At 42.6% G+C, this 19498-nt stretch overlaps 1 protein-coding gene across 1 annotated transcript in view; it reads left to right on the top strand.

Moving 5' to 3' along the window:
- The window catches only part of LOC138739574 (gamma-aminobutyric acid receptor subunit gamma-3-like), a 483253-nt gene that overhangs the window by 25163 nt on the left and 438592 nt on the right, over positions 1-19498 (top strand). Inside the window, exon 3 of the mRNA XM_069891900.1 lies at positions 2422-2489. Within this exon, the coding sequence (XP_069748001.1) occupies positions 2422-2489 (68 nt within the window). The remainder of the gene's footprint in view (positions 1-2421; positions 2490-19498) is intronic.

The following is a 19498-nucleotide window of genomic DNA, read 5'->3' on the forward strand; positions in this document are numbered from 1 at the left end:
TCAGTTTCTTCACTGCTGCAGGCTGATGTTTCTCGTGTAGAATGCTGAGCATAAAATTCATGCAGTTCAGTAGAATAACTTGGTCATTTCACTAAATATTTCCAATAGTTTTGTCATCATTTACAAGTTTGAATTATAAATCAAACAGAAATATTCAATGCAATTCAATAAGATATTAAATGTAAACTTCATATAAGAATGCAGATGATGGAAATATACCATGGATTGTGGAAGGTCCTGTGACCTCTGGGACCTAGTGGGATTTTGGATGGACACATGACCTCTGTCTGGAAACTAATTGGACTCTGCCCACCCATTTGTGCACACCTCGTGATTACCTGCACCTGACCCTCCAGCTTACTGTACTGGATTCTAGTATGTGTAGTAGCTCTTCCTCTTTTGCTCCTCTGCCCTGAGATGAACCCTGCTGTGGACAATGTTGGAGAAGTCATTGGTAAGGTGGGCACTATATGGGTAACAGGGCTGTTGCCTACTATTGTAGATAGCATCTGAGCCAAGCCCATGTTAGATAGTGAATGGTGGGTAGTCTTTGGTTGGGATGTTTGTATCAACAGTGGCAAATATCAATAGTATTGAGTCCAATTTTACTGGGCTGTTCTTTGCTGTTCCCCTGTGACCTTCACAGTCGTACTACATGCTGTTCAGCGGTGGACCTGTACCATGGATGCACCTTCTCCATCTCCAGTTTCGAATCCATGAAGTGACAGGAAACCATCAGCATCCGTGCCACATCAGGAGCCTGTCAGCCCTGAGCTGGAGCCTGATGTGACACCTGCCTTGAGCGGCTTGCATGCCAAGTAACAGTCTGAATGGACCATTGCAGCCCTCCTATGGCTTGGCTCTGGCTGACCCACCTTGCTGTTGTGATCTCCTTCTCCATAGATGTCTCATCAGAGCTCTGAGACTTGTTCCTGCTCATCTACCTACTCTTCAGCGCATTTTAGTTCAGAGCTTGGGCCTAGTCCACTGGCTGCATTGTCTCTGTTTGCAGGGGGGGGTGTGGCAGAAAGGGGGTGGGATGTTCAGAACCTATCCGTCGCTTACTCAGCACCCAGAACGTATCCAGTTACTGACTGCAAGTGTCACGGTCCTTCGGCAAAACACAAAAATTTGTAGACCCTGTGGATGAAGTAAAAACCCATTGCTGGAGAAACTCAGCAGGTCAAATTGTGTGCTTTATATAGCAAAGATGAAAATACATAACTGAAATATTGGTGATGTATTTTTACCTTTGCTATATGAAGGACACTGTTTGACTTGTTGAGCTTCTCCAACACTGTGTCACAGCCTTTATCCTTTTTGCACCCTGAAATACAAAATATTCCTTAAAATTGCAGTGAAATTGCATATCGGAGATCCGCCAACGATATGGGTTCATTTTTACTCGACTAAAATTGTAGTTGTAGCTTCCTTCTCAGTCATGTCTCAATGGAAGGAGGTTACGGATTCAAACCTCATCCGTGATATTCGTGATTGACACTTGCATTGAGGCAGAGTGCCACAGTGCAAGATGCCGTCTTAAAGATGAAACCTTAAATTGAGGCCCCATTAGATTTCTCCTGGACTTCAAAGATGCCGCAAAATTCTCATAAAGAGGAGTTGGGTGCTCTCCTTGTCCTTCCAATAACTATCCCTCATTTTATTTTGAAAAAACAAAAACCAGATTGCCTTATTATGATCTCATTGTTGATAATGGTGTTTTGCTGTGTACAACCTGGTGCATTTCACATTTGACAATGGGAGACCACATTTCTAAAGGCGACTCATTGTTTTGGATGTCGTTGAGGCCATGACGGTTGGGGATATTGTCACAATTTTTTATTTGAATACAAATGTTATTCATTTGTTTTTTTTCTTACACAGCCGCTGTGTTCCAGGAAATTATTGCCGTTTTCGCTGTGTTTAAAAAGCTTGGAATTTGAAGGATGATGTAATTCCCATTCTGATCTTTGACTTCCTCGACCACTAGTAAATTTCCCAGAATGCTTGCAGTGTAAAGTTAACTGTGGGCATTCCATGAACATCGGGCTGTTTCTTGTGCTTATAATTCGCGTCACACTCGACATCGCCGCAGTGGCGCTCTACGTCCCACACCGGCTTTTCGAGTCCAGCCTCCTTAATTACCACACTTCCAGTAGTCTGTCTAAGCACACAGACAGATATGGATATTTGGAGTTTTGGTTCTTCCTGTGTGAATGGCCACTCCTGGGTGGTAGAGAGACAGTTCAGAACAGAAATTTTAAAAAAAATTGATTCAAACATCAGGAGCTTTAAATTGCCTGTGTAAATGAAAATGTTTCTTTCTCGTTATTTTACAATGCCCTTGTTATAGTTGGTGTAGATGTATGGATATGAGCAAACCTCTCTATTAATATTTAATGTTTGTTTCCTATTTGACAGGAAAACCAACCGTAATAGATGTTGATATCTACGTCAACAGCATTGGCCCTGTTTCATCAATTAATATGGTAAGTAGGCTAAAGGCCATGTCTGTCCAATTTAACTTGGTGTGTTGTGCTTTGAAGCCATGGATTTCTGAGCAGTTGTTGGCTGGTTAAAGGTAACATAGAAAACAATTTGTGTATGTGTGCTTTAAAATGTTCTGTGTTCAGAACATAAAATGCTGACTGAGTAACGAGTTCAATTTATCAACTGAAGGATGAATTTCAGATCAGATGGCATGATGGTCCACCGACCTTTTGTTTGATCCTAATCTTGGCTGCTGTTTGTTCAGGTTTGTGTGTTCCCTCTGTGACTGGGTTTACGGTGGGTGTTCCTTCCCTCATTCAGAAAGTGTCCTGATGGATTAATTGGCTTCTGGAAGTTGCTCCTCTGTGGAGATGAGTGACGAAATGATGAATTTGGGTGCTGGCATGTAGTCTTGATAGAATAAGCTGTGGAATTACAGGAATATAGAAGGAATGCAACTCAGAAGATTGCTTGCTGGGGTTGAAACACGAAGGTCTGCATAAACTGAGAATGGAGATTAAAAACACACAGAAATGCTGGTCTCACAGGATCCAAAGGAAAGTAAAGTTGCCTGCCTGATTTTTGCTTATAACTTGAAAGAGGACTCCGGCCTGAAACATGGGTAATATATCTTTACCTCCTATGGATACTGAGATCACCTGAGTTCCTCCAGAATTTCTTTTTTCAATATTTTATTTACAAATATTTCCATGTAATAAATCATTATACAATACAGTAAGTATTTAAATTGAATAAAATTTTGTTCATTACATGATGGCTATATCTCCTCCCAATCCCCATTCTCCTCCGGGGTGTGTGTGGGGTGTGTGTGGGGTGTGTGTGGGGTGTGTGTGGGGTGTGTGTGGGGTGTGTGTGGGGTGTGTGTGGGGTGTGTGTGGGGTGTGTGTGGGGTGTGTGTGGGGTGTGTGTGGGGTGTGTGTGGGGTGTGTGTGGGGTGTGTGTGGGGTGTGTGTGGGGTGTGTGTGGGGTGTGTGTGGGGTGTGTGTGGGGTGTGTGTGGGGTGTGTGTGGGGTGTGTGTGGGGTGTGTGTGGGGTGTGTGTGGGGTGTGTGTGGGGTGTGTGTGGGGTGTGTGTGGGGTGTGTGTGGGGTGTGTGTGGGGTGTGTGGGGGGTGTGTGGGGGGTGTGTGGGGGGTGTGTGGGGGGTGTGTGGGGGGTGTGTGGGGGGTGTGTGGGGGGTGTGTGGGGGGTGTGTGGGGGGTGTGTGGGGGGTGTGTGGGGGGTGTGTGGGGGGTGTGTGGGGGGTGTGTGGGGGGTGTGTGGGGGGTGTGTGGGGGGTGTGTGGGGGGTGTGTGGGGGGTGTGTGGGGGGTGTGTGGGGGGTGTGTGGGGGGTGTGTGGGGGGTGTGTGGGGGGTGTGTGGGGGGTGTGTGGGGGGTGTGTGGGGGGTGTGTGGGGGGTGTGTGGGGGGTGTGTGGGGGGTGTGTGGGGGGTGTGTGGGGGGTGTGTGGGGGGTGTGTGGGGGGTGTGTGGGGGGTGTGTGGGGGGTGTGTGGGGGGTGTGTGGGGGGGTGTGTGGGGGGGTGTGTGGGGGGGTGTGTGGGGGGGTGTGTGGGGGGGTGTGTGGGGGGTGTGTGGGGGGTGTGTGTGTAGGATTCCTCTCACATTTCTGTGTGTTTTATTTTGCTTGTTTGGAGCATGGGCTGAATGGTCTCCCGCGTGGTTTTGAATGAAAGCCATGGGGATTGTTGCTCAAGTGTTCAAGGTGGAGAAAACAAGGACATGCTGAAAGTTTATATTTCCATTAATATTTCAGTCTTGTTCTTTGAAGTTAGTACCAGGGTCAAAGCAAGGAGGTAAATTTGAGTATGATCTAGTTGAGTGGTAGAGCATGTTGGATGGGCTGATGGCTTGCAATTGTTTCTTTGACCCTTCCATGGGCATTCTGTTTGGAGGGGTCACGTAGCACAATCACTGAAGATATTAGATTGCACAAACATTACCTAAGTTGATGGAAGGAGAAGGAAAGAAAAGAATGGACTCAGTAGAATTTCTGGTGTATTTTTGTTGAATGACAACATTGTCTGACTGAAATAATGCAACCTAGATTGTATACCTAAAATGGATGAGGGGGGGGGGGTGGTGGGGGGGTGGCTTGGGAGGAGGGAGGGGGGGGGGAGAAAAAGTCACTGTAAATGTGTGAAAAAGAAAAAGTGTATATTGTGATTTATGGTGTGAAAAATAAAAAAAAATTAAAAAAATGTTGCAGCAGTATGGGAAATAAGGAGAGGCAGGATGGGTGTGATGGGATTGCTGGTCTTAGATCTTGAATGGACATGATGGGCTGAATGGCCTCTTTTGAGAACTGCAAGTTTCAAGGTTCTGATAAATGTGATTTTTCTCTAAAGTTTAATTTTTAGATTGTTAGATCAACCAAAGTGAAAATGTTTCTGTTATACTTTAAACTGGGGTTGTGAGTTCATTCTTCCTTGGGGCCTCATTTCTGTGAGGGGTGTTTGACAAAGTGGTGATTCAATCTTCCTTATGGTAGACAAAATTAAAGAATTTCATCTATGTTACATTCTAAATATAGTATTATGTGACAATAATGCAACCTTTACCTTTATAATGAAATTTGAGCTTCAAAATTAAAGCTTTTTTATATATAAAAAAAAAGATATTAGATTGCAGAGACCAGAGCAACGATGGAAAATTAATCCAGTTACTTTGCATTATCTGATTTAATTTATTTCCTCTGTTGTCCTTCAGGGAAGAAATCTACCAACCTTGTCCAATTGACCTTTGTACACATCCAACCTACTAATGAGGCTGGTTATGAACTCCTCTGAAATAATCTAGCATTGAGTTCAAGGGGCTAACCTGGGATGCAAGTCGTGCCTGCTACACTTAAAATCCACAAACGATTAAGTTTTAAGACTTAAGATGCAAGTGTTTGGCATGTCAGCTTAAACAAAGAAACAAAAACAGTAAAAACACAATGCTGGAGAAACTATGTATTTTATGTAGCAAATTTAAAGATACATAAACCAACATTTTGGGCTTGAGCCCTTGTCAGGGTATGGTGGTGGGGTGGGGGGTGCTGGAGGATTATCCACACATTGGTGAAGGTCTCAAGCCTGCAACATTGGTTGTGTATCTTTGCTACATAAAGTACACTATTTGATCTGCGGAGTTTCTCCAGCATTGTGTTTTTATTTCAACCACAGTGTCTGCAAACCTTTGTGGTTTACTTCCAGCAAAAAAAAATGTGAAATGAACAGTGTGAAACTTCTAACTTGCAGGACAGAATGATCTGGACTGACATCCTTGTGTTGATTTGGAGGAGGGGGAAACTTGCTCATAGTAGCTTTAATAAAGATGCACTCTTTCATATTTTTTCATTCATCCTATCCATTGCTATGGCATGACTGTAATAGCCTAGAGAAAGGGTCCTGACTCGAAACATTGATTGAGGTCTCAGTGGAAGGTGCTGAGTCCCTCTAGCTTTTTGCTCACTCCAGATTGCAGCATCTTGACGGTGTTTACTGAGATTAAAAAGCCAGTTGGTTGTGTGCTTGTTGGACACCTGCTTTCCTCTATTGCAACATGAATTAAAGCACCTTAAAGTCATCAGAGGTCATGAAAAATACGATAGGTCTGTAAGCTGAGTGGATTTGAGAGTCTGCCATGGCTCCATGAATACTTTTCTTACAAAGTCTGAGTTTTGGTGTTTACTTTCCACTTTGGAGACAGAAAAAAGTGAAAGTCGGACCTCCTGATCCAATGCAGCACAAAGGGAGAGTTCCACTGTCTAATCTTGGCGTGATAAACCATGGAATATTGTTTTCAGGTGAACAAATTATCTCTCGTCTCTTTTGGTCAATTGTGCGGTTGATATCACATTTGAGGACGCTTGCTGTGGTTAAATTTGTTGTTCTTCTGTAAGGGAACAGCAAAAGAATAAGGTTTAAATATGCTTTTTATTGTTCATAGCAGGAGCCATTCTATTCTGGGTAACAACTCTGGGTTAGTTAATCTGGAGCACTTGACTCCAAGGGGATGGCTTCCAGATACAGATCAGATACCATTTATTGTCCTGTAATAACACATAATGTATTGCACAACATTTGCGTTTGGTCTTCACCATGAGTATTGCCCGACGCCCTCTCTCTGTCAGAGAAAGAGAAGCAAAAGAGAGTTGGGGAGTGTCCACAGCTTCGCCTCTCGTGCCTCCATGGCTGCACAGGTCTCCCGTTCAGTTCAATTCAAACCATCCTCTGTCTGATCCTCGATCCAAAACTTCTGACATCATTCTTGTGGGGACAGTGCAAATTGAGTGAGTTGTTGGCCTCCTTGTGCAGCTCGACTGCTTGGAACCAGCTCCTAACCAACTATTTGTATCTCTTTACGACAACCCCAGTAAACCTGTCGTTGCCCTTTCCATGTTGTTTGCCTGATTTTTGAAATGGACATTTGCATATTAGCTCTATGGCGGTTAAATTTAGTCTGTGCCTTTAACATCAGGATGTATTTTACCCAATAAGATGACTGAAATTAACTCTCAGGCCCAAAAGTTGGCACTTCACAGTCTTATAAATGATAGGAATTCTGCCATTAGTTACTTAAAGAGGCATTTAAATTGATCAAGTGTAAAGTTAAGGTATTATCCCGCATTTGCCTTGATGTAATCATTTATGGTGTTTCAAATAATAATGATCTCAGAAAATAATTGAAAGCTTAAAGTGCATAGTAACTAGTAATTTTAATGCAAGGCTCCAGAGATACCATGGACCACAGGGCAAAGCTCGAATCCACTCTCATGGGATCTTCAATTGCACCTGAGAGAAATATTCCAGGGTAACTTATCTTTACAGCACATTACAAAGTTGGTGAATACTAATTTGTTTATGGATTTCCCAGTGTAGAATTGGTGTTTTAGTGCTGTCTCGCTCAGCTTTAACCCTTTGAACTCCTGTCCCTGTTTTCGGGGACCACCAACAAGTGTATATGCACCTTGTCCCTCTTTTCTGTACTGATTTTTATAACCAACCACCAACTGGCCCATACTGGTGTTCATACTATAGTTTACCCAAGAACCCAGTCCAGAGTATACTGTAATTATGAAAGTGTACAATACTCAAGTCCAGCGAACTGGCACGTGACGTCATGCTGTGGCATGTGTGGTTCAGGGTTTTAAAAGAATACGCACATGACTGGAGTAAAAGAGTTCTGATTTACCTGAAACTGTGTGTCATTCTTTCGAGTTCTTCAGCCACCATTGCATTTTCAATGCCTATAAAAGGTTAATAATTGCTGGAGTCCAAAGGGTTAAGCATGTTGAGAAATTAATTGGTGGCTGTAGGCATTCAGGCGATGTTTCATTCTGTGTCTATTTTATTAAACCAGTGTCACAAAATTATTGCAGTAGCGAAGGAGACCATTTGTTCTATCAAGTACATGGTGTTTATTTTGTAGAGGAATACAGTTATTTGATTTCTCCATAGGCTTGCATTGTCATTAGACTTAAATAGTAATCAGCTTTGAAAGCCTCAATTGAAACCTCATCCAGTGCACACTCTGGCAGTGTATTCTACAGTTGCTCACTTCACCAGTAGTGGCAAACCTAGCCAAGTCTTATTATGGGCACCAAATGCTTGTCCATTGAGAGGATGTACATAAGCCGTGAGGCATGGCCTCGAGAAAGCAGCCAGCATTCTAAAGGATTCTGGAGACACACAAGAGCCTGCAGAGGCTGGAATGTGAACAAAAATAATCTGCTAGAGGCATTTCGGGCTAAGAACACAGCCCTGTGGTGCTCCAGTACTGATGGAGACTGTGGAGGAGATGTTCTTGTCAATCCTCACTGATTGTGGTCTTGAGGTGAGGAAATACAGGATCTAATTACACAGTGGGGTACTGAAGGTCCCACTCGAAGTCCTTGGAATTTGCTGATCAGTTTTGAGGGGATGATGGTGTTGAAAATCAAACCATAGTCAATAAAGATCTTCCTGATGTATTCTTCATATTTGTGGTTTTTTTCATCTCTTGTATGGCAAATTTCATTTATAATTATTGTTTATTAATATGTTTTGTATACCTGTGTAGCTGTCACAAGCAAAAATTTCAATGCACTCGTACATACAGTAAAATTATTGGTATCTGTCAACTCTGGGGATTGGTAGATGCCGGATAAGTGAATTTTCTGGTTGCTTGAGATTGCGTGTTGTGTGATTGGTGAACTAATGGTGAGGCGAGCCAATTTTAAACACCCTTATGTTTTACCTATTTATTTTCTATGAATTTTGCTCGTTGCTTGAATTCTGGATAACGGCAATTTTACTGTATCATCATTACCTCCAGGTGACACCTGAATCTTCAATCATTCACTTTAAATCTGTGTCATATTACTCCTTGAAGCCTCCCTGAACAATTTCTCTTTACTGTTTTAAATTTTTCATGAGCTTGAACACATCATTGAATCAATCTTTTCTGCTACTAACCAAGCATTCTAAAGGATTCAAACTACTTCTTTGTAGGGACAGAAATAACAATGCAAAAGTTTGAGTGGTGCAAAAAGATGGTTGATGGTGGTGGTGTTAAACTTCAATTTAAAATGCAATCCTCGTGAGCTATTAGCGCAGGACCTCTCAACTCAAATGACCAGGTCATCCCAAGTTTCTTGTGAGGGTGTGCATTCAAGCAAAGCTCTTGCATTAGTCCCAGTAGTGTGGGAGCTTGTCTGCGGCATGGGGCAGCTCCAATCAGAGTTCCACCAACTCGCACACAATCAAGAATCAAGCCAAGTATGATGTACCAATATTGAAGCATTTATTGAATCTATGGACAAGTAAACTTAACAGATTGGGGCTCAAAAATAAATGGTCTGGACGATTGCCATTATATAATAATCAACTTGTTCCTTTTACAGTCTCCAATATCACCTTGAAACAATGGGAAAGGAAGGGAATAAAAAACTTATCTGAGGGATGTTTTTGTTCCTTTGACGAATTACAAAGGAAATTTGTTATTAGTGGAAATTCTGTATTTGTGTATTATCAATTAAGATCTTTTGTAAAACAGATATGTGGTCGTCATATCATCTTACTGCCTGATTCTAATTTTGAGGAATATGTACTTTCAATACCAAAAAAGGATATATATCTGATTTGTATTGTATTTTACAAGAAACTGAAAGTAAAAAAGATTGGGATAAAGATAAGTTGAAATGGAAAAAAGATTTATGTTTTACAATAGCTGAAGAAGACTGGATGGAAATTTGCCAGAATAATATTCGGAAGCCAGGTCAGACTCGGGGTTGGAGGAGACAGTGAGTCAGTGCCTGGTGTCGGGTGAGAGGAGGAGGAGCCAAGAGACAGCATCAGAGGGTGAGTAAAATAAAAGCTGCACTTACCGGGACTTGGGCTCGGTCAGGTCAGACTCGGGGTCGGAGGAGACAGTGAGCCAGTGCCTGCTGTCGGGTGAGAGGAGGAGGAGAAGCCGGGAGTTAATTGGGGTTAATCGGTAAGGGGCAAATAAAAGGACTAGAAAAGGGGGAGCGGCCAGCGAGTGAGTGGCCCAGTGAAGGAGTGGGGACTTTGGTTCGAGGGACTTTGGTGAGCAGGGGCTAAGAAGGAGCTTATTAGTAAAGGGTATTATAGTAAGAAAGGAGGAAATGGAATCAGTTGGGGTAGTTAAGTGCTCCAATTGTGGGATGTGGGAAGTCAGAGACTGCACAGCTGTTCCTGAAGACTACACCTGCAAAAGGTGCATCCAATTGCATATAATGAGCGACCGTGTTAGGGAGCTTGAGCTGCAATTGGATGAACTGAGGTTCATAAGGGAAGCAGAGGCAGTGATAGAGAGGAGTTACAGGGAAACAGTCACCCCTAGAAGGCAGGAGTCAGGGAATTGGGTGACTGTGAGGAAAGGAGGGAGAGTGCCTGTGCAGAGTACCCCTGTGGAAGTGCCAACATGTATTCTGCATTGGATACTGCTGGGGGGAATAGCCTATCGGGGACGAGTCATGGGGGTCATGTCTCTGGCACAGGGTCTGCCCCTGAGGTTCAGAAGGGAAGGAGGGATAAGAACAGGATTCTTGTAGTTGGGGACTCATTAGTCAGAGGGACAGATAGGAGGTTTGTGGGACGAGATCGGGGATCCAGGTTGGTATGTTGCCTCCCTGGTGCCAGGGTCAGGGATATCTCTGATCGAGTACATAGCATTCTGCAAGGGGAAGGAGAACAGCCAGAAGTTGTGGTCCATGTGGGGACCAATGACTTGGTTAGAAGTGGGGATGAGGTTCTGAAACAGGATTATGTGGAATTAGGTAGGAAGTTAAAAAACAGGACCTCCAAGGTAGTAATCTCTGGATTGCTGCCCGTGCCACGAGCTAGTGAGGGTAGAAATAGGAGGATGTGGAGGATGAATGCGTGGTTAAAGAGATGGTGCAGGGGGCAAGGGATAAGATTTCTGGATCATTGGGATCTCTTCTGGGGAAGGTCGGACCTGTACAAGAGGGACGGACTCCACTTGAACTGGAGGGGGACCAATGTGCTGGCAAGTAGATTTGCTAGAGCTGTGGGGGAAGGTTTAAACTAGTTTGGCAGGGGGGTGGGGAACAGAGGGTGAGAGCAGTGTCCAGGGAGTATGGCCACCTAGCTAGGAATAAAAAAGATAACAAAGGTAGGATGGAGATTAGGGTAAAAGGTAAAAAAGAGAATATATGTGAGGGTCATTCTCTGAGATGCATATATTTTAATGCAAGAAGCATAGTGAACAAGGTAGATGAGCTGAGAGCATGGATAGATACTTGGGGTCACGATATTGTGGCAATTAGTGAGACCTGGCTACAGGAGGGGCAGGACTGGCAACTTAATGTTCCGGGATGCATTAGTTTTAGATGTGATAGATCAGGGGGTAAAAAAGGAGGAGGAGTTGCTCTGCTTGTTAGGGAGGACATTACTGCCGTGAGGTGGCAGGATGGTATGGAGGGATCGACCAGTGAGGCTGTTTGGGTGGAATTGAGGGGTGGAGGAGGCAAGAGGGTGCTAATAGGGGTGTATTACAGACCACCAAATGGGCCAAGGGAATTAGAGGAACAAATTTGTAGGGAGATAACGTATATGTGTGAAAATCATAGGGTAGTGATCATGGGAGATTTTTAACTTCCCACACATTGATAGGGATACCCATACGGTTAGAGGGCTTGATGGGCTGGAGTTCGTTAAATGTGTTCAGGATTGTTTTCTAAATCAGTTAGTAGAAGAACCGACTCGGGATGGTGTAATACTGGATCTCCTGTTAGGGAACGAGCTAGGTCAGGTAGCGGACATTAATGTTGGAGAACCAATTGGGTCTCATGATCATAATTCTGTTAATTTTAGGGTAGTTTTAAGGAAGAGCAAGGAGAGGCCTAAAGTTTGAGGTTCTGGATTGGAAAAGAGCAAATTTCGTAGGAATAAGAAGGGATTTGGGGAGTATTGAGTGGGACAGGATATTTTCAGGTAAGGATGTTAATGAAAAATGGAGGATATTCAAAAAAGAAATTTTGAGGGTACAGAGTAGTTATGTCCCAGTGTGGATCAAAGGAAAGGCTGGAAGTCATAGGGAGGCTTGGTTTTCGAGGAATATTGGAAATTTGGTTAGGAGAAAAAGGGAGGTGTACAAGAGGTTATAAAGAGCAGGGAGCTGAGAAGTTGAAGGAGGACTACAAGGAGTGTAGAAGGAATCTTAAGAAAGAAATTAGAAAGGCCAAAAAAAGGCATGAAGAGGCTTTGGCTGACAGAGTAGAAATAAATCCAAAGGGTTTCTATAAGTACATTAAAAGTAAAAGATTAGTGAGAGATAAAATTGGACCCCTTGTAGATAGCGAGGGTAGGCTGAGTGAGAAGTCTGAGGAAATGGGGAAAATTTTGAATGATTTCTTTGCCTCGGTATTCACTAAGGAAAAAAATGTTGAATCAGTTGAAGTAAAGAAAAATAGTGGGGAGGTCATGAAGCATATAAGGATAACCGAGGAGGTAGTGATGGCTGTGTTAAAAAAGATAAAGGTGGATAAATCTCCCGGACCGGACAAAATATTCCCTAGGACACTCAGGGAGGCTAGTGGACAGTTAGTGGGGCCATTAACAGAGATATTTAGGATGTCACTGGCCATGGGGGTGGTACCAAAGGATTGTAGGGTGGTGCATGTGGTTCCTCTGTTTTAGAAAGGGTCCAAATGCAAACCTGGGAATTATAGGCCTGTAAGTCTGATGTCTGTGGTGGGAAAATTGATGGAAAGTGTTCTGAGGGATGCTATTTCCAAATTTTTGGAGGTACAAGGATTGATAGGGAGTAATCAGCATGGTTTTGTCAGGGGTAGATCATGCTTGACAAACCTGATTGAGTTCTTCGAGGGGGTTACAAAAAAGTTTGATGAAGGGAAAGCTGTGGATGTTGTCTATTTGGACTTTAGTAAAGCTTTTGACAAAGTTCCCCACAGGAGGTTAGGAAAAAAGGTGGAGGCATTAGGTATAAATAAGGAGGTAGTGAAATGGATTCAGCAGTGGTTGGATGGAAGGTGTCAGAGAGTAGTGGTAGAAAATTGTTTGTCCAATTGGAGGCCGGTGACTCGTGGAGTTCCTCAGGGTTCGGTCCTGGGTCCACTATTATTTGCTATATATATTAACGATCTGGATGTAGGGGTAGAGAATTGGATAAGCAAGTTTGCGGATGACACAAAGATTGGTGGTGTTGTGGACAGTGAGGTAGATTACCGTAGATTAAAAGGTGATTTAGGAAGGCTAGAGGTGTGGGCTGAGAAATGGCTGATGGAATTTAATACAGATAAATGTGAGGTGCTGCATTTTGGAAAGGCAAATTTAAATAGGTCATATACATTGAATGGTAGACAATTGAGGAGTGCAGAGCAACAAAGGGATTTAGGAGTTATGGTAAATAGTACCCTCAAGGTTGATACTCAGGTAGATGGTGTGGTGAAGAAGGCATTTGGAATGTTGGCCTTCATAAATCGGAGTATTGAATTCAAGAGTAGGGAGGTTATGATGAAATTGTACAAGACATTGGTGAGGCCAAATTTGGAGTACTGTGTACAGTTTTGGTCACCAAATTATAGGAAAGATATAAACAAAATCGAGAGAGTGCAGAGAAGGTTCACGAGAATGTTGACAGGATTTCAGGGTCTGAGTTACAGGGAAAGGTTGTGCAGACTGGGGCTTTTTTCTCTGGAGCGTAGAAGATTGAGAGGGGACTTGATAGAGGTGTTTAAGATTTTAAAAGGGACAGACAGAGTAAATGTGGATAGGCTTTTTCAATTAAGAAAGAGGGAGATTCAAACTAGAGGACATGGTTTAAGATTGAAGGGGGAAAATTATAAGGGGAACATGAGGGGAAATTTCTTTACGCAGAGGGTGGTGGGGATGTGGAATGAGCTTCCGGCAGACGTGGTCGAGGCGGGATCATTGGTTACATTTAAGGAAAGACTAGATAGTTACATGGATAGAGGACTGGAGGGGTATGGACCAGGTGCTGGTTAGTGGGACTAGGAGGGTGGGGATTTGCTAGGCATGGACTAGTAGGGCCGAACTGGCCTGTTCTGTGCTGTAAGTGGTTATATGGTTAAATTGATTAATGCCAGATTAGCGATGATTAATTATAATTTTATACATCAGTTATATTTAACACCGGAGAAACTAAAAAAGTTTGGCCTTAGTAAGTCGGATTGCTGTTTTCATTGTGACCAGATGGCTAATACTTTTTGGCACACTGTCTGGCTTTGTGATCGATTGCAACAGTTTTGGAAAGGTATTCAATCTATACTTAAGTTTATATAATATCTGTCTTGTATTAGATCCTAATATTTTTATTAGGGAATATGCAATCACTAATTGATTTAGGTTTAAAGGATTATCAGATTTCCTTTATCTATTTAGCTTTAGCTGTGGCCAAGAAATGTATAGCACTTACTTGGAAAGACAGAAATATATTAACTTTAGATAGGTGGCATTTGGAGATGAAATCCTGTTTGACCATGGAAAGGATATCTTTTTCAATTCAGGATAAGATGTCTTTTTATAGGTTTGCTAAATATATGCATTTAAGTTTGTTTTAAATATGTTTTTAAGTCTGATATTTTAGTATTAAGTGTGATATTTTAGTATTGATAACTTTTTTTTGTTAGTATCTTTACTTGTTATGTTTTATCTTTTTGTAAGTGGGCTTTTTTTTCTTGTATATAATGTTCACTTTATTAACTCTTCACTCTTTATTTGGGGGGGTTTAGACTAATTTTAAGTTAGGTTATTAATGTGTAATAATTATTGGGGGGTTAGTTTATTTAGTTTACCAATGTAGTACTGTAATTTTATTCTTTCTTATTCTTTTTAAATGTAATCTATTTTCATGTTAAAATCTTAAATAAAGTTTTATTTAAAAAAAAAATCAAAGCAAGTATACAGTTCCATTGGGATTAACTAGAACTAAAAAGCAGTAAGGTAGCATATTCTGGGCCTTGTTGACAAAAGTCTGTCAATTATAACCTATGTGTTTGAAGTCTCCAAATGCTACTGCATCTATTCAGGTGAAGCACCTCTGCGGACAGCAGCTTTTGCATCTAGGAGAGTTTTGGATTATGCACAAGCTCCAACTCTCTTCTATTGCTTGTATACAAGCCAATACATGACAGCATGGAATAATACAATGGCAATGCATGCATAATACAATGGTAATGCATGACAGCATGGTTACCATCACACACCAAGTATTTTCTTCCTGCTCCATCCCTGGAATAGGAATGGTATTTTGTGCCACTTCCAACAGCTCAGGATGCAAAGATGTACCCTGGATTTAATACTGTGATGGGTTAGATTATATTATATTTTAAATTGTATATAAATGTTTTTAAAAGAGCTAGATTGTGGGGGTTTAGTGTAGATCACCTCACAAACAAACACTTCGCAAGAGATCTTGTTTAAAATGTAAGAATTTTGGTGGAGGCAGACAGTACAGGTTCCAAGTGTCTTTGCAAAGACAATAAAAACTGTTTTGGGGAAGAATTTAAAAAGGCTCAAGTGCCGATAAAGATCTTTCAAGGATCGGGTTTGCTCTGTAAGAAGGTCATGTGGTTTTGCAACCAGAGAGAGAGTAAAGACCAAAGAGGGTTTATCTGTGAGAGAGGGGAAAAAACATCTCAGTTCTGCGGTGGCTTTTGAAAACTGGTATCAGCTACCAGCTGGTAGCTGGTTGAAAACCCTATTTTTGAAGACGGGTTGTGAATTCTGAGTTCAGCCTGTTGAAAACCCTTGTGGTCCATCCAAGAGGAGATGGCTAACTAGTGTGTTTCTACTGTAATAAGGGAAACCAGAGGAACTCTGTAGTGACCTGGAAGAAGAGGTTATATGGAAAATCCTAATAGGACAAGTTTCATCAGCAAGACACTGAAGTGTGATTGATGGAAGTAAATCAGTTTGTTTGTGTGTCCAACTGCTATGGGCCCAGAGGACCCCAAAACCCAGCAGCAATAGATATTCACCAAGACAGATGGTTGTTTAAACACAAGTTACTTTTAATTATCTTAAAACAGAAACAGGATCAAACTTTTACTTATCTGTTATTAACTTAACCCCCTTCTAATTCTAAATGCACAAGTATGTAATGTGTGTATACGTTCAGAAAAGTTATTTAATTCATCCAATCTCACTTCTCACTCCTCCAAGTTTACCGGTATCAGGAAATTCATATACTGTGCACAAAACTTAACATTTATGAATGTCACCAGGTTTTGGTACTTGAAAGGTAAATGGTTACCTCTTAGGAAGGTTCTTGTCAGTTTTCAGAGATTTTTTTTTTGCTTGTTGGAAACTGATTCCTTCTGATCAGCCACATCAATGTCTTGCCAAATAAACTTTCCCCATCAGGGTTTTCCAGATGACACCACCTTTCTTTAGGTCACCACAGAGTTCCTTTTTGTTTCCCTTATTTCAAGTGAAGCATAAGACATCCAGTCTTCTCCTCTTGTATGGACACCCACTCTCCTGAGTCAGTTCATTTGTTGCTTTCCAAAACAATAATCCATTACTCCACAGCATGCCCAATTAACACATACTTGAGAAGTCCTTCTAGGCATTCTTCGGAGATTTTGCAAAGGCACTAGGAGCCTGGACTATCTGGCTTGAGCAGAGCTCTGGCATTTTAAATGAGATCTGTGTTGAAATGTTGGTATCTTTTTGTGACCTACACTAAAAACCCTGCCAAATTTTTCTCCTTTAAAACACATCTATAAATCAATTGTCACACCAATGAGCAGCATCTCTCTCTCTCTCTCTCTCTCTCTCTCTCTGAAACCAACAAGACCCTGAGTGGTAACCAATTACCTTTAAGCACCAGAGCCAGGTTAAAATTCATTAATGTTAAATTTTGTGCACAGTATAAGAATTGTCTGCAACCAGTGAACTTGGATGAATAAGAAGTGAGATTGGAACTGTGAATCAAAGAACTTTCCTGAACATATATACATTTCGTACGTGTGCGCTTAGAATTCGAAGGGGGTCTAGTTGATAAGTTAGTGTGATCCTGTTTTTATGTTCAAGGATGTTGAAATGACCAGTTGTCTTGGCGAATTTCTTTTGCTGCTGGTTTTTGGGGTCCTCTCGGCCTGTAACAATACTTTAGTGTTGTTCAATACAGTAAAACGCCCAGGTATCTGGCACTTGTGTGGTAAATGCTGGGTAAGTGAATTTCCCAGTTACTTGTGATTGCAGGTTATATGAATGGTGGGCTGACTGTTGGCAAAGGTTGTTGAGGTGGTGGGGGCAGGATGCCAGTTTTTTTACCCTATTTATTTTCCACAATTGTTATTGCTTCTTCCTTGAGGCTGCCAGTTAATGAATTCCAGATAACTGGCTTTACTGTATATTGTTTCCCCACAAAGCTGTCATTTCAATCCATTTTCTTCAGGCATAACGTCATGCAACCCTCTCAGCCCATGCCTTAGACCAATGCTGCATTAATCCCAATTTATTCTCCCCGAATTCCTATCAGACTCTACTTGTATGCAGTGGTAGATTAACAGACCAACACACATGTTATTGTGATGCAGAAGTACCCAGGAATCACAGGTTGAATGAACAAACTCCACTGGAGGTCAGGATTGAACCTGGTTCTCTGGAGCTGTGAAGTGAAACACGAAAGTCTGGAGACGCTGTGCTTGTAGTAAAAAGACACTGAAATGTTGGAGGAACTCAGCAGGTCTTTACTGCCTCCATAAGAAACAGGGATATTGCTGATGTTTCGGGCCTGAGCCCTTCTTCAAGGAATAAGCAGAATAAACCAGAAGAATGCATATATATCTATTCGTAACAGCACACCTGTCAACACCAATGGCATCATGAAGAAAGCCTCCACTTCCTCAGGAGTTTGCGGAGGAGCTAGTGGAGTTGTTCAAGTGAACCGGTACGGACTTGAAGGGCCGACATGGCCTGTTTCCGTGCTATAAATGGTTATATGGTTAAGGAAATCTAAGAAAAGGCCCTTTTATAAGGCAAAACATCTGAACATAAAGGTAAAGATTCTCTGCCTTCACATCTGAAAACTTACCTTCATGAATGCTCCCCACTGGCTCCAAGGCGCCAACTCCAATCCTTCTCTGAGGTCGTGTCAGTGGCGGAGCACAGCGCTCTGCCACGCATCATGAATATAATGCCACTGCAAGTGGCTGGCTCGGGGAGGGCTGGTGATATTGCAGTGATGCCGTCGGCCCGCGACCCATCACTCTCCCACTTGCTCACTCCTCTCCCTCCATGATCCCCACAGGGCAGGGGAGGCTGGATGGGGCCAACAGGGCAGCAGGGACTGGGCCATCACGGGGTGGACTGCGTCAGCCCTGCCAGCTGCTTTGGTCTCCAGCACCTCACTAGCCCACTTTGTCTTTTGGGGCCACTCCTTGGTGCCAGTGGCTCAATACGTAGCGGAGAAAAGGCTGTCTATCCCTCCCATAATCCCCCACGCAGCAGGAACTGTTCTGGGAAGTGCAGAACAGTTCCAGCTGCGTGTGGGATTATGAGTAACAAAGTCGGCCATTGGTAGGCATGTATGTATCGGATCATGGCTCCAGTAGCCATTCCTCCATCATTGGCACATCCCCGCTTCCAGGCTGAAAGGGGATGAGCCAGGGGAAAATTATAGTAGGAATAAGACATGTGCACAAATGATAAGAGTGGGGGGAAAAATGTGCACAATTTAATAGGATATATGTGCACAATATATTAATAATCATGTGAAAATAGACAAAATTTAATAAAACGTGTATACAATTTATAAAAGAACATGGGAAAATCCACTGCAAGTGTTGATCTATAGAAGTGGATTTTAAACTTTTTTTTTCCCACTCGCCTACCACCTGAAGTAAGCCCTTACTAATCACTGCTACCTATTGTTGGGGGTTGGTGGTGGGATGATGGTGGGGGGATCAGGGCAGTGGACTTCAGATTTAAAATTGAGGACAAACTCACAGAGAAGCTTGCTCACAATCTGGCAGACCTAGTATCAAATCTAGGGTTAGGTTGCGAGTATGCGGGCAGTAGGATAATCATCCCTCTTGTGTTCACTGATCTCTGAGCTTCTGTATCACTATCAACTGCGACTTTTTGTTTGCCCTTGCTTCCATTAGCCTGTGCCTGTTTCTAGCTCTTAGTGAAATTAGTTTCGTACCTCCATTACAGTACCTTGTGTATCTTGATATGTCCTAGGGTAAGTTATTCTCTGTAGAATGTGAGACCTTGTCTTCACACATTGGTGTTGGGTGTGGGATTTGGGTTAGGGTTAGCAGCCCACAGCTGCAAAGAATAGGACAGTGGACAATGTGAGAGAGCAGACACTGGACCGCCAGGACTGTGGGCTGTAGTAAAGAGTGATGCAGTGGACTGCCATGACAGAGTGGAACAGTGGGCTATCGGAGAGAGCAGGGAGCAGATCGTTGGGTCCAAGCAGGCTATGGGAGAGAGCAGCAGTGGACCGTAGGGTCCGAGCGGGACAGCGGGCTGTGGGAGAGAGCA

Source organism: Narcine bancroftii, chromosome 7 (genome assembly GCF_036971445.1).
Source record: "Narcine bancroftii isolate sNarBan1 chromosome 7, sNarBan1.hap1, whole genome shotgun sequence".
In the NCBI taxonomy this organism is placed as follows: Eukaryota; Metazoa; Chordata; class Chondrichthyes; order Torpediniformes; family Narcinidae; genus Narcine; species Narcine bancroftii.